General features: G+C 30.3%; 1 protein-coding gene across 1 annotated transcript; it reads left to right on the top strand.

Moving 5' to 3' along the window:
- Nucleotides 1-10,767: 10,767 nt before the first annotated feature.
- Nucleotides 10,768-12,781, top strand: LOC119683300 (protein distal antenna-related-like). The gene is made up of 2 exons (XM_038096946.1): nt 10,768-11,019; nt 11,110-12,781. Exon 2 carries the CDS (start codon nt 11,122-11,124, stop codon nt 12,508-12,510), a length of 1,389 nt encoding a protein of 462 aa, XP_037952874.1. The 5' UTR covers nt 10,768-11,019; nt 11,110-11,121; the 3' UTR covers nt 12,511-12,781.
- Nucleotides 12,782-16,409: the final 3,628 nt, after the last annotated feature.

Here is a 16,409-nt window from a genome sequence, read left to right as displayed (position 1 = left end):
ATTTTATTGTATAAACTTTATGTCTAATATATACAATATACTATATATCAACGTCATAAAAACTGTCCATTTCATTTTATATATTCTCCTCCTATATATTCTACAAATTCACAAAACTCCAAGATCGAACATACAAGTCTAGTACGGCTTTGAGTCAGTTGACTAATGAACACTGAGTCTGAATTTCAAATTTGGCAGCGTACACTCAGAAAAATATGTTCTAACTACATACTAGTTGAATAGACCTGATCATTTTGTTAGAAAAATTTTAACTCACGTGGTAAAGTAAATATGAAAATCAACATGTGGTATGGTTGAACTAACATAATGTGCCGAGTAAGAATATTTTAACCTGAGATTTAGTTAAAATCTGGTTAAATCAAATAAATTATTTTTCTGAGTGTACGAGTTCAACCTTCAGTACGTGCAATCTTAAAAAATCGAAAAAAGAAAGGTATTTTCCATCAAGACAATGAACAGGTTCGCACAAGTGTTTTGACAATGGTAAAATTTAACAAATTCTGGAGATCTGGCTCCCTCTGACTTTAAACTCTTTGAAAATTTCAAGCAATTCCTTCGTGGAACGCGTTTTTCGTCGAATGAAGAAGCCATTGCAGTCAAGAAACAGTACTTTGTAGAATTTCCGGAAAATCATTATAGAGATAGTGTGACCTTATTGGAGGATTGTTGGAACAAATGTGTTAAAGTTGCGGGAGACTATTTTGAATAAAAATATTAATTTTCTTAAAATATTCACATATTTTAATTTTTGCTTTCAAAAGTTTTCAACCAATCTGTATTTTCAAAGCGGAAGTAAATAATTTTGTTCATTATCTTCTTGATAATAATACTATTAATCTTGATAATAATGTTTTCATGATACTAGTCGGCCATAAATCAGCACTACTATTAGATAATAAAGGTCTCATTTATAATGGAATTTAAAGTGCATGAGATCTAAGAGAACCAACGATATGCAAAGAAATCAATGGTATAAGTCATAAATTCTATTGAGATTCTTCAACTTTACGTGTGTTGTATTGTAGTATCTTGTCTGAGTAACTTATTGGCTTTACTTATAGCAGTAATGAACAATATTTCCATATATGGAAATATTTTATAACATATTTTAAATTTTTCAGAAAATGAGAAAAAACGATAAATGTTGGCCCCTACTCACGTATGCTGAGATCGACTTGATTTCTATGGTTTACAAATGGAAATTTTTAGCTGGGACATGGTTATGTGTTTGTAGTTCAAATTTCTCTTTTGATTGAAATACGAGATTAAAAGTTTTTCAAATGTTAATTTGAATTTTCTTACTTTCGGTTATATAATGTTCTATAATACATACGACAACATGCCTACAATAGCTGCAAAAGGCAACGTTGTCAATCTTTGTGACCATTTGCATGATGAAAACAAACACATTAAATAAGAGGAAAATAAGAGGAAAATAAGAAAAACAGTTGTGAAGAACAATAACTACGTTCATGGAAAACAAATTGTTACAAAATTTCAAAGTACAACCAAACGTCAGTGGCAGCCGTTAAACCACAACTTGACCACTTGACCATTTTATGCCTACGCCAGCCAACATTGGTTTAGGCATTTGATAAATGATTTCATCTTGGGAAGGCGCGACTTTACGCTCTAACTAAAATTCGCAATATTCAAAATCCAACGCCCACTAAACTATTCATGAGCGGGCAGTATTGAACCTTGTGTCCCCCCATGCCTCCGGTGCACGATTTGAAAAGTTTTTGCAGTGGCAGCGCTAAAAGCGGAATAGTTTCAAAAGTTGTGCGTCGTCGTTTTCGTTGCGGTCCATCCCTCTGGCAATCTAAACAACTCATATAATAACAAACATACATTTTAGTTGGAAAATATTTTGGCCAGCCAACCCCTTTTGTGCCAAGAAATCCAATTTAGGTAGATAATTTAACTCTAAGTTCAATTCGAGTACAGTAAACTGGACACAATTGTATAAGGTAAAGTCAACTTGATGCGTCCAAATTTTAATATGAAATATACAAGCAATGTTTGCTTTACAATAGAAATCCATAAGAACGGACAAATATATAATAATACGGGTTTCGGGTCCGTATATTTTGTTACTCTTACTGTATTATCTTACTGTATTAAGATTTTTGTTATAGGTATGTATACTATATAAAGAGGTGCCAAATTGATTCCTTGATAAGATATGATAGAAGTACGAGCAGACGGTTTTTGCGGTACATTCTATGTCACAGTTCAGATGTTCAACCTTTAAGTCATTGAAATAAAATAAAAATGAGGGGATTTCTTGTCGTGAAAGTGAACACGGTTTTGTACATTTTGCATTTATACTCTACTCTACAAAATCACACCGACACACAGCCAAACGAACACATTTTAAACATGAATCAAGTTGTACGAGCCGATGTCGGATCTTGGTCATCCTGCTAAAGCTCCCTAATTTTGTATACTCGAACTTTTCCAGCGAGTTGGTCATTTGCCTTGCTGGAACATTTGTTTTGTGTACGGAATTGTGTGCCTTCGCTGTGTTCAAGAAAATTAAGTAAATTTTCGTGTGGTGGCACTTTTACGTTTCAGTTCTCCTCCATCTTCTATTTCCTATAATTTAAAACATTTTTAGAGGATGTGCTTCGATGTGTACGAAATTTATTCCTTTAGCCTTAGTTGTTTTGCTTGGACACAAATGTTATACGAAGCATATTTTTGGGCGCTAGTGGGTATGCTACTCGAACCCATGTCCCCATCTTAATATTACGGATAAAAGTATTTGTAGCTTGATTTCTATGTATATATACATATGTATATATATACAGATATATAAGTTTATATAAGGTTTTACATAAGAACATTTGCTAAAATGTTCTGAAGAGCATTCATGTGTACCTACAATTAACTGTACTTCATACGTAATGAGCGGTCAAAATCTTAAACAAAGCATGCAACTCATTTTTAATAATTAATGTCAGCGGAAAGCTACGAGTAATTGTTTTCAATCTACTTGGGTTTTTATTTATATGTATTTATATATATTTTTAAAATATGTTAAAATGTTTAATTTTAATAAAGTCTATATGGATATATCAGATACTCATCTATTAAAAATGTAAGATGGCTGAAAATATCTTTTTTGCTGTTTTACTAGAGTGTTTTCGTTGGTATGGCTTTTACAACAATATCAAAGAGACTTAAAATAATTTTAATGTATTTTTAATAATGTTCTTAGAATGTTAAAGAAAGCTAAATCGATTTAATTTCATGAATAACAGAAAAATCAAAATATATTATTTCAAAATCATTAAAAAATTAAGTATTAATAGTAATCAGCTGTAGTGAACAAATAGTAAAAAATAGGTTATGTTAGGTAGGGATGTCATTCTAAAGATTTTCAGATCGACTTCTGCAAAAGCCTTAGTGTATTTGAATCTAATAATATCTAAGTTTCTACCAATATTTGTTATTTCTAACGTTTTATTTAAAATTTAAGCTTATTATCAATTAAACGTGTTTGGTGTCTAATTAACCATGTTACCCTAGAGAGCAGGGTTGTTATCGAAGTTTTAAGTTTTAAGTTTTAACAATTTTTATTTTCTTGCATATCTTCAGTAGCAAGAACATCCATTCTTCCTACTCTCACTATTTTTTCAATTTTGGCTTAGATATATTTATTTTCTAAATACATCTGTATATTAATGTCGGCTTTACTCTTTGATAACTAAAATAGGGTTTCAGCGCCTTTATAATGATAATCTATATTAATTAATTAATAGATAAGCCATTCTGAAAAAATAAAACATAGAAGCTAGTTTTGTATTTATGTGAAACTATTCGAAATATAATTCATAAGATTAATTAATTTGTTTTTAAATATTAAGGATAATTTTTTTTATTTTACAGATTAAATTTATGCCAAAAAAAGGATCAGTAAGTGGACTATTACAGACAGGGATCATCTTTGGCTGCATTTATTAGCCTCCGTCAGACATCCCGATCACTGATTTCATGTTGTTAGTTAGTTGTACCGAGTGTCTTCATATCGTTCGTCACCTGGTCTTTCCACTGAAGATGCGGGCATCTTCTACTGCCTTTTTCAACAGTAAGTGCCGAATTAAACATTTCTTTAGCCAGAGTATTTTCTTTCATTCACACGATATAATTTTTTAGTTATGCCAATGTTGGGGTATAGCTCATATAAGTCATCATTTCATTTAATTTGAGACTTGTTGTCAACGCGTAACGGACTACAGATCTTTCGAAGAATTTTTCTCTCGATTCTTCCAAATGCATTCTCATCACTGCTCGTCATTGTCCAAGCTTCAGAAGCATACAGCAGGATAGGCATGATAAGAGGCATGATAAGAGACTTGTAAAGTAAGTCTTGTTTTTCGATATAGGGCTCTATTTCTCAATTATCTATTTAGCCCGAAGTAATATCTGTTGGCCAGACTCAATTGTGGTGTTAATGGTAGTTTCCCGAATCTTTCATAGCTTCGATCTTATTGTAATAATAATATTATTTGAATTTCAGTATTACTTTACTTTAATATTAAGTAAAGTAATACTAAATGAATATAACTTTTATATTGATTTGAGTTTTATAAATAATTTGTTTTAAGAATGATTAATTACTTTCATTTCGAAAAGGATAACAACCCACTAGAAATGCTGCTTGTTTACTATTCAAAATACAGGGTATGATCAATTTAAATTACTTAACATAATTATGCTTCTATTACATCCATCCTATAGCTTTGAAAAATGAAGTGATTTTCTTTGGAATTTTCACACCTCAAATACATTCGGATAATTAAAATGTTGCTGACTTTTTTTTTGTTTAACTCGAAATTTTTATGGATCGTATAATTTTTTTGAAGTTAAGATCTGATCCATTTGTTTATACAAATTGACTGCTTTTTGGTGTGTTTTCTCCTTTTCGATTATTTGTGAAGACAAAACAGCATAACTAATTCTTATAAGCCACGTTTTGTGCATACGCACAAATGTACTCGCTGCTAAAGTATCTACATCCTTGATCATGCTGCGCAAATACCTAAATCTGGCAGATTTTTCTAAGAAAATCAACAAACGTCAATTGCTCTCCAGAGAAGACTGAGGCTTGCAGCTGTACCTGCAGCATTGACCGCTAATTTATTTTTATGACAATCTTGCAACACACATCCTACGGTTCTACGGTCCTACGGTTTTGCATTTTCAATAATTTACAATTGTCCCGCACAGCAAAGCGCAAGCATTGAGCGAAGTCATGTTGTCACGTCCTTGCCGAATTGCACTATATTTGAAGTCAAAAATTTTGGAGCAATTTTCCATTCAAAAGGAATGAGTTATTTATTGACGGTGCTTTGTTGTTTTTTCCCTTAATTTCCTTTCGTCCTACAACGCCTGTAAAAAATTGAAGGCAGGTAAATGTTTCCTTCTTCCGTGAAGAATCGGCGGATATTGTCGATTCAAGGCATTAGGTTTTTTGTTATTATTGTTATTTGCTTTCGCAAATATTTTTTTCTGTTCAATGAAATTACACAGAAACGGAAAATAAATATAAAACAAACAGTTTATTGTGTTATTTAAAATAAAAAATAAAAATAATTTTTACAATTATTTGTATAATATTTAACAAACAAATATGGTTAAGGGGTTTATTTTTGAAAATTTCTATCACATATGAAATATATTTTTTATGGACTGAAATAAAATTTCTAGACCCAGAGCTTGTACTGAAAAAAGGTATAACATATTATTTATTCTTACAAAAAATATTATTATTAAATTTGATTTTAATGTCAATATGGCAGTAGTAATCATTTTTATTTCAATTGAAACTGCGGTATTACATAGAGAGAATAATTTAATTCAATTATTCTATGGCTGGTTTATGATTTCATTCTAATATAACACAGCATGTGAATTTGTTAATAAAACTTTTACACTAACGAACTAATGAAACTCCAAGTTAGAAGATAAAAGTCAAATATGACTTTGGGTCAGTTGGCTAATGAACACTAACTCTGAGCTTCAAATTTGGCAGGGCACGAGTGGAACACTTGGTAATTATTCGTAAATATTATCTTATTTACGAATAATTAAATACCAAGACCAAGACCATTGATTGATGGATATTTGGCAATACTCGAAACAGCTGCATGATCAGCCAAAAATTCAATTAATTAAAATAATAAAAAAACAGAATTTTTGTTGTTGTTGTTCACTATTTTTTAAAACCTCTCTTATTCTTAAATTAATATTAAACCAATGATTTAAATGGCAGTTAATGACGATCAAATTATAATTACAGAACTTTTTGAATCTGTTAGTGTCACACTTTTTAGCATGACTTTTGACAGTCGGTGTTTATAGAAATCTCAATGCAAATATAAAGAAGATCACTGTTTTTTAACTCAGAGGGTTTCATAGAAGCACATAGATAAGCATGATGATGTTTAGGCGATGTTGGTATTATTGGTCTGAACAGTCGCGTTATCAATGTGGCATTTTTCAATTTAGAAAAATAATAATTTTCTTAAGCTTCTTGAGACCAACGTAACTGTTGAGATTTATAGCTCCTAAGGAAATCAGCATAAACACTAAAATGACATCAACCCAAAAATTTAACGAAGATTCATTTTTCTATAAGCAAAAAGACGCCCAACAAGTGTCTTATCAAGATTGTCGTAATGTACGTATGCGACATTCATGGAAGGCCCAAGCGATTAACGATATGAAGGCACTCAATACTACCAACTGGCGATAGTAAGTTATTAATCTTAGCGAAGTCTAACTACTCGAATGGGCAACTAATTAAAGAAATAAGCTAAGTATCAAAACCGAAACACTGCTAAGACTAATGACAATAAGTTATGCCACTTCATTTATTATATGGCTCTGTAGCCAGGTAATATTAGGTCAATTTACGTCTCTAATAACAAACTAAGTAAGTGAAGCATATAAACAAAGATCTGATCTTTAAGCAAATTATGCCACCTAATATATTATAAGGATGTGATTTGAGTGCTTTTAGTAAAGCACTCAAATCCACATTGCATAAATTGAATTTAACAGAAAAGATTGCTTTTAAGTGGCCAAAGATATTGAATAGAATGTCTGTGTGAGTCCAAATAGAATTTCCATAATAGATAGACCGCTAAAATGATTAAGCAGAATAGAATTTTTAAATAACAAATAGATGTAATATAAACAAAAGATATCTTAAGACCGGTTACAAGATCAATAGATTTGGTAGATATACGGTTACTTGCCAAATAATAGGGACGCACTAATCTTTGTTAGAAAGAAAATTTATTTATAAATAAATCTGTGAAGGGCTAGTATATAATTACAGTACTCTCTTCCTTATTATAACTATCTTTATTATAACTAAGTAAGTACATTCTGGAGGTCAAAGAATTATCAAAATATGAAGAGCTTCTGTGAAAGCAAAGATCAGTCACAAATATCATGATTATTTATTAGGAGATGTGAAGAAACCGAGTTTTGACCAAATTATGTTCTAAAATTAAACTGCAGCTAGTGACGAGGAGGAAGATATTGTTGAGGATAATGTGTACTACATATTAATTTTACCTGTTTCAATTTAAACCTGTTTCATTTGAAAAAGAGGTATTATTGTGTTTTGGTCGCAACACAATTTGCGCGATATCTTTTTTCTATACTATAGTCTTAAAAGTATTTGGAATTTTTTTTTAGTTGAATTAATGAATGGACTTCTATTTCTGTGTTTGTATATTCGCTTCAGACTTTATTGGAAATGCAAATTTTCTTTAGGAAAATACGAGTGTGCATTAGAAAACTTTTTGCTGCATTTATATGGTATATTATTAAATTAATTTTTGAATTATATTTAGAAATCTGAAAACAACAAAATTTAATTTAAGTATATAAAATAATAATCTGTGAGTTTAAAATTTTAAATTAAAAAAGTATTTTTTTTTTTATTTTATTTTTTGATATGAGCAAATTGGTCAATTGTTTAAATAGTACACTTAATAAATAATATTTAATAATTAAAATTTGTTATTTTTTTATAGAGAGGTTTTGTTGTTGTATTTCATTATTTGTCGATACTTCTCTACCAATTGCAATCGTTTCTATTGAGTAAGATAGTCACTTCTGTCATTACTGACGTATAATTTTTAAAAATAATGTATTATTTGAACAATGGACGAATTAGTCCGCTTTAAAAACCAATTAATAAATAAATATTTTTTGAAATTCAAAACTTTAAATTAAAAAATTATTGTTACACATAAAAATAATAAATGAAATATTATGGTCATTAAAACAATAAATTATAAAAAAAAATATTTATTTATTTCTATTAATTATTTAAAATATTTAACAGATAATTTATATATAAAATAGTCACATATATAAAATATGAAATTTATATGAAATTTCATTTCCTATGAAACATATATGCTGTTTATATCTGAACAACATTAAGTATATGTAACATGTATGTTACAATTATAACATAATCCAAGTATGCATACATAACTAACCAGTAATACTGGCAGTTGTGTGTGCTTTTCATAATATTCTTTAAACATGTATGATTAGTAAGTAATTATTTAAATATAAATGATATGTGACGAATACTTTATATTTTCATACCACTCTGATGAGTCTGGGTAGTTCCCAGACGAAACGAGTCAGTGGAAACTGACAGATGACAGAGACTTTTGCTTCTGTAAAGGAGCCAATAGATTTAATTCCAATTCACACAGACGTTTTTGAGGACAGATATATAATAAAATTTGTTTTTTTTTAAATTTAATTTTAATTTAATTTTAATTTCTTATTTTAATATAATTTGTTTCTATAAAGTTAACATTCTAACATTACATAAAGTTAAACATTCTATACTACATACCAACTGATAGTTAATACTAATCTCATGAGAGAATTTACATATATTTTTAAGTGTTTTCAATTTAAATCTTAGGTGTAGAGTAGGTGTATTTGTAAGTACCAGAATTTGGAATTATATGGGGTCTTCAATCCATCGATAGATAGCGTGCTGTTAGATTATATATATATGGACAGCGAAAAAAGACTATTTTCCGGAGGTCGATAGACTCTCCGTAGGTAACAAACTTTTTTCAGATATAAAACTGTTGGATGTTTGAGTATCAATAAGAAACATTTTACTTTTTTATTTATTTTTATTAAATATTTAAATATGTATTATAATATTGTAATGAACCTTTTTTCTTGTTTCGTTTAGAGCTGCGATAAAAACAGCGTTTTTCAAGGTTCTCATAAGAAAAAAATGCTAGTAAAAAAAATGCGGTGCTAGTATTTTTATTTGATACAGAAAACAAAATATTCAAACGATAAGTGAAAGGTATTTAGGTATAATATTCTTTCATAAAATGATATTAGCAAACCATTATTTTTCTATTTTTTTCAGAAAATTTCCAGTGTAAAAGTTCTGTTGCTGCGGGAGTGGTTTTCGGTGAGTTGGGTAACTTAATGTTCTTAATATTACTTAACAATTTTTATTCAGGTGTCTTCATAGTCAGCGATTAATTTATTCAATTGACTGATTCTTGTGTACCCCGTATCTCGCCGTGCTCTGTTAGTTGTTAGGAAATCGTGTTGTGTTTTAATCGTTACAATATGTTATTATATATATGAAATGAAAAATAATGCTTTTAAGATTTGAATGAGCATCTCAAGTCACATTTAGTTTCATTGACTACATTTATTAAAAAATTGTTTTCAGAAAATTTACGCAAACTGAAAATAGTAAATTATTTGTTTATTTTCTTAGCACCTGTCAAGGGATTTGACCACACAAAAATAATTAGAACAACAAAAATAATTTGGCACTACCGAAAATCATGACAAACTATAATCTTTATCTTTTGTAAATCGTACGTGTGTTTACTTACCTAGTCGCTCGCATAGATTTTAAGTTGAATTTTAATATCCGGATTATCCGGCTATAAGCTGAACCACAAAAGAAAGATTTCAAAAAGTAAACAATACAGCATTCACAATTTTTGCGATTAAAACGACTGCAATTTAAATAAAACGCAAAGTTTCGCGCGTTAATAATGAATTATTTAAGAGCGAACCGCAGAGAGTAGTCAGAGTATCTAGCAAGTCTGCAGTCTGCAATAAAAATCATAAGAACTCATCAGAAGGCAAAGCAACAACACATTCCTTGCCATGCATAGATACACATTCTATTCTACCTGTGTGTACGCGCTATACATTTGGCTTGAATTCCAACGAACATGTTGGTAAATAAACCATTGGCATTAAGAGAGCGCGACTATAATAATGGTTAGCTTGCAACATTTGAACATTTGAACATTCGAACAGTTGAACATGTTCGATGTTGCAACAGTGGCAACAGTGGCAAGGTGAGGAAATGCCGCGTTTTACTTTTATCCCCGACCGCTATATTGAGTTTGCGTATTGTTGGTGCAATATTCTTATTACAACAGTGCGAGTGCCAACAAGTTGTTGTTTAATGTTCTGCTCGTGGAGATGCTCTTCGGCGAGCATTCGCGCAGAGTGGCAACAGGACTTTCTGCTCTCTCTCGGATTGCGTGTTGTGCTCTTCGCCGTTTCGCAAAAAGTGGTAAATAGTGCAGCAACAGAAGCACAGATGCTTTGCATATTTTGGCTTCGCAGTTGCCTTCTTCGCGTAATTAAAGTCATATCCTTTTGTTAATCCGAGGAGTGAACAACGCAAGGATTAGTAGTCACGCATCGTTTCGTTGGCCGCCAAAATATATCGCGCGTTAAAAATTAATATTTTTTAAAAATCTCATAGACCGTGGATTATTTCTTATGTGCTAACATTTCAATTAACAGCGTAGACGACGTGTCAATTTTTAGAAAAAAAATATTCGAAATTATTTAGCATTCCTAGGATACGATACCATTCACACGGTTTTTATATATTGGATTTTGAATTTTACTGAATTGTAAAGCTTTTTACGCAAAAATTAGGTATATATATTTCGCTTAGAATTTAACAACTGCATACTTTTTTATCTGCAATGGACTGTAAACTTTTTTCTTTCTGCTCTTAAAAAATAGACTACATTGAAAATGGATATATCGGCCTATCAGCACATGAACATACGTATGAGCACACGCGGCAAACGTCCTTTACGCAATTTGACACCCAGCGATAAAGTTCGCGCCATACAACGTATACATAATGGAGAAACGAAGGCTTCAGTTTCACGCGATATTGGTGTACCGGAATCTACGTTACGTGGCTGGTGTAAAAATGAACAAAAATTACGTTTTATGTGTCGTCAAATGAGTGTAGATCAAATGTCACTGCCTGGTTTGGAGAATCCTCCAGAAAAACGTACAAAGCTAGAGAATCATCATGCATCAGCGAAATTTCAAAGCATTTCAAGCTTTGATGATTTTGCCTATAATCGTTTACCACTTAGTGGCATGGATTTTGCTGTCAATGCTATAAACAACAATAACCAGAATTCCAATGGTAGCAATATTAGTAGCTGCAATGCATTCCTAGAAAAAATCGCTTTGAATGATTTTATTAAAAAAACCACTTCCCAGGCGGAGTCTAACAAACAATTTGGTATAAGTTCACATTTTCAGAATATCGGTTCATTACCTATTTCTGGAGATTTTTCGCAACTTGCTATGGTGCAAAATATAAATTTAATGTCCTTACTAAATCCAAATTTGGTAAATGTTCCGAGCGCTGGTAGCTCAATGGAAAGTACAAAAGTAAAAATACCCTTACGCTCATCTAATTCGACTGAAGATACAAGGGAGAGTACCAAAAGTACACCAACGACTCCATTGAGTGTGAAAAATTGGGCTAAAGATCCTTCCGAAGACTTATCTCCGATTAAGAATGGCACAAGCAGTATCAATAGCAGCAATAATAAACGGATTAATGTTAACAACAACAACAACAACAACAACAACAACAACAACAACAATGATACAAATAACAACGACGTCAAGCCAAAATCATTGCAATCACAATTGCAATTGGCTGAAATTGGCACATTTCCATTCCTACAAACTGGCATGCCATCGATATTGAATCCCAACGCAGACCCAGATAGCGCCAATTCAGCTCTATTGGAATGGTGCAAAGTTTTTAATGCGAGTTTAAATTTTTTGGCACTAACTGCTGCTGCTGCAGCTCTTCAGTCTCCTACTATAAATTTATCTAACACAAATGACGAAAATGAAAGCAATACTATACAGGCACGTCCTACCGAGAATATTTTGTATAGTCAACTAACTAAAATGCCTCATAGCTTTCATATGAATTCAAACAGCTTGATGCATAGCGACATGTCCAACGATAGTTACTATGACAGCGAACCAGAGGATTTGTCATTTCGTTCCAATACATCGAAAATATCTAGCCCAGCTCATAGCCGTTCACAAAGTCCAGCTAAGAGCATCTCTTCTGCAGTGCAGAGTGACTCTGAACCATAAAGGATTAAACGTATTCGAATCTGATCGCTTGTAGATAAAAACAACTTAGTCTTAACTTTTAGTATTTAAATATGAAAAATTCCTGAATAAAGTCTTTAGAATAATTTGATAGAATATTTTAAATAAACTATGTCACTGTACAATGTACATTAGGGTCTTTTTATCTCTATGAATAAGTAGTTTCAATTATCTACATATCATCTTATATTAAATTTTAACTTAACTTGTAAAAATTGAATATGTTTTTAATAAATTAATAAATTATTTAATTGTTTTCCAAAAATTAAATTATTATCGTTTCTATTTCTTATAAGAGAATAACAATGGGATATAAGAATTGTATGGTATTCTTAGTGGGACCTATGTAACGAGCTAATATAACAGTGAGCAGATTTTATATTGTGAATATTTTACAGAAGTCGAAATACATTGAACTAATTTGTTTCTATACTGCTGTTATCCGGAAATGAAAGATGTATCTTTGTTCTGGTTTTATTATCGAACCGAAGAGATCTGGAAACTTATAACAAAGAAAATATTAATGGTTTAAATGTTCAAGTTAAAATCGGAGTGAAGTAGTTATGGGTTCACTAGTTTAACAGTATTAGACATGTTCTTACAGACTTGCCTTCGGGGAGCAGAATTATTATAACTGATTATGAAAATAAATGGGGCTGTTTGTACGGGAGCAATAATCTATTTTTAAATTTTCTTCTAAATAGTAAACTATAAACAAGAAAATAATAAGAAATAATATTATTATTAGTAATATTTTTATTTTAAAATTGTTGCTCACCAAATATATAAAACTCTAATACATAAATATTTAACAGAATCTAAATAGCGTTCAGATCCTTAAAATTCACTAATCATAACACAAGATCCATTTACCTTTATTCCCTGTTTTGAAGAATAATATCTTGAAGGACGTGCATAACTTTGATTTGGAAATATAATATATCATATTGAGTTCCATGCCTTTAAACTCTGAAACTACAAAGAATTCCCTTTGAAATTTTTTTCAATTATATATTATATTATGCATTTGTATTGTATAAAAAGCCTTTGACCTTTTTCAAAAAGCTTGACTAATTTATATGTTACGTTAAACGCTTTTACTTTGACTGATTCTTTTGAAAGTAGTCCATTTGATGTCCATTGTACAATATATAATAGACTTCGTTTGAATTTCAAAATCCTGATTTAAATACTTAATTTTCATACAATAAAAATATTTTCAAAATTTCTATTGTTTTTATTAAAACACTGAAGCCAATACTTAGTACCAGAAAAGGGTTGAAGAAAAATGTAATAAATTAAAGGCAACACGCTTCGCGTTTTGCTGTTGTATTCTAGTCTATTACATATCCATGTATTTAGATATTGAATCCCAATAATACATTTTTAATAAGAACTTTGAACATATGTGGACTCTAAACTTTTCACACACCTTTCTCATGCGATTAAATTCGAATCTGTAACATAAATTTATAGAAACAGCAAGGCGTACAACGTGATAAACAGATAGGTCTTCGAATATCGCTGGATGGATTGGATTGGCTATGATGATCAAGACATTTACGGTATATAAAAATGTCCTAATGTATTTAAAATAATAATATAAACTTAATATTAATATTGTATAGTATTATTAGTCAGTTAAACTTAGGTCAATTAAATGTATACCTATTATGCACACTTAACACACGCTCGAGGATAGCATGCGATGTAGTCCTTATTTCGATCAATGTATCAATCAAATTAATGGAGACTAATACAAAAACCAGCACATTGTGACGAATACAGTTTATATGAAGAGTATCCTTACATTTATGAGCCACTTCTAGTGCAGAAGAAGTTATTGGACAGGTAACAATTGGTAGAAAAAATGAAAATGAAGATCGTCTAAATCAATAATTTATTATTGAATTATACTATTATTCATTACAACTATCCTGGAGAAATCTTTTCAGAGAAAACACGTTATTTCAACATACTCAAATTTGATTAGATACTATTTTTGTATTCGAAACTCTGGAGAAATTGCTGTGTATGCGTCTAAGTTGAATATAGTCTAGGGTTATTGACAGGGCTATTAGATTAGCCCCTATTTGTGATTTCCACTCATCTAAAAACTGTAATTATTTATATATTACAAACAAAACCTACGAAAACCCATTTAATAGATTAAATGTGCAGACTTTCGCAACGCATCTGTAAGGGTATTCAAATCTTTTGAGACCCTTAATCTAGCATAACAGAATAGGCGTACCTTTGCACTTTTTGTAGTAGTCACATGATTGCACTAGATAGGAATGAATGGATACCATGAATCAGTAAGCTAAGGCTCAAATTATATCATACGAAAAATTAATATCAATATAAAATATAAAGATTTAAAAAAATCGTTAGAAAATTAGAAGTATTAAATAATTCATGAATATATTATATATATCGGAAAACTATATGATTTTTACATAGCAAAATCCGTTTGCAAAATATTTTGCTTAGTTTTATATATCACTTTATCTACATTTAATGTATTATCAAAGGTTAGTGCTTTATCGAATTACCTAACTTCCTTACCTATTAGTTGCGTCAATTCAGGGTTAAATTTCAGATATACGCCAACATAAAACAAAGATATGGATAAATAAGATTCTAATTGATGAGAAATGTCCTGCCAAGATCTTGGAAAGTAGTGGTGAATGAAAAAAAATTATATCATTGTTGTAAATATATATAACTCATTTCAACAGCTCTTTATGAAAAAAAAAAATGATCTTATCGGCTTCTTATGTCTATAATCTAATTTCTAATTCTAATACATCATCATCTAAAAAACTACTCTCACCGTTCCCGTTCCAATTTTTTTGTATAATATGGTATTATTTTTGTATAATGTTGCCTTAATTATTGCGTGGGGTTTTTTTTATTTCCCGCTAAAATTTTTTTCAAGTACGTATTTCCTAAAATAATTTAAGTTCTGTAGACTGATTTTAGGATACAAAATTCTGATAAAATAGAAAAAGAATTCAAAGAAAGACGTCTACTGCAAAAAGTTTATTTATTTTTTCATATTAAGTTTACAAAAAAAAACTATTCAAAAAAAAATTGTATCTCTTAAAATAATATAAATATAATTAACCTTTTAAAATAAAAACTTTAAGCCTTGGTTGCTAAAGACCCTAAATGAAAAAATGATTGCGGCTCCAGATTAAAAACCAAAAGAAAAGGAGAATAATAGACTACATTTTATAATTGTTGCTGTTGCCATGATTAGACTCATAGTTACTATTAAAAGTAGGTGGATCTGAATCAATCACTTGTGTTATATTATTATTATATCAATAGAGAAAATAGGTAATTTGAAATAGCCTCTACAATATCAAGGTGGCAACTCTCAAAAAAACCATCCGGTACCGCAGTTAGGCATTTTGTGCCTCGTCACGTTGGTCAAAACAGTGTTGTGCAGTAATAAATATTAGAATTTGAGCCTTTTAGTAGTAAATTATTACAATTTTAATACATATATTTTGGAGAAAAAATGCCAAAAAAGCAACACAACCAACTTTGTATACTCTTAATAATTGAATTCCTACATTTTCCGGAGTTTAAGGAAACGCGTGTAATTTTGTTAGAATTGTTGATAATTATTATAAGGAAATATAATAATGAGGTTTTTTGCTAATGTTCATTTTTGGTGGCAAATTGTAAGTCAGCATATCTACATTTTCTAGAAGAATTATATATGGCGTTTTCGATTGGTAAATCTGGATTCAATCTAGATTTACTCTCGATCTGTCAAATTTTGTTGCCCAATTAAACATTTTTAGGGTAATCTAATATTTTTGTAGTAGTATTAGTAGACAGTCATATTTTTCATTAATACATATATT

This window comes from Teleopsis dalmanni, chromosome 2 (assembly GCF_002237135.1).
Source record: "Teleopsis dalmanni isolate 2A chromosome 2, ASM223713v2, whole genome shotgun sequence".
NCBI classification, from domain to species: Eukaryota; Metazoa; Arthropoda; class Insecta; order Diptera; family Diopsidae; genus Teleopsis; species Teleopsis dalmanni.
The sequence above is the reverse complement of the archived record's forward strand: the minus strand, read 5'-3'. Positions and strand labels throughout refer to the sequence as shown.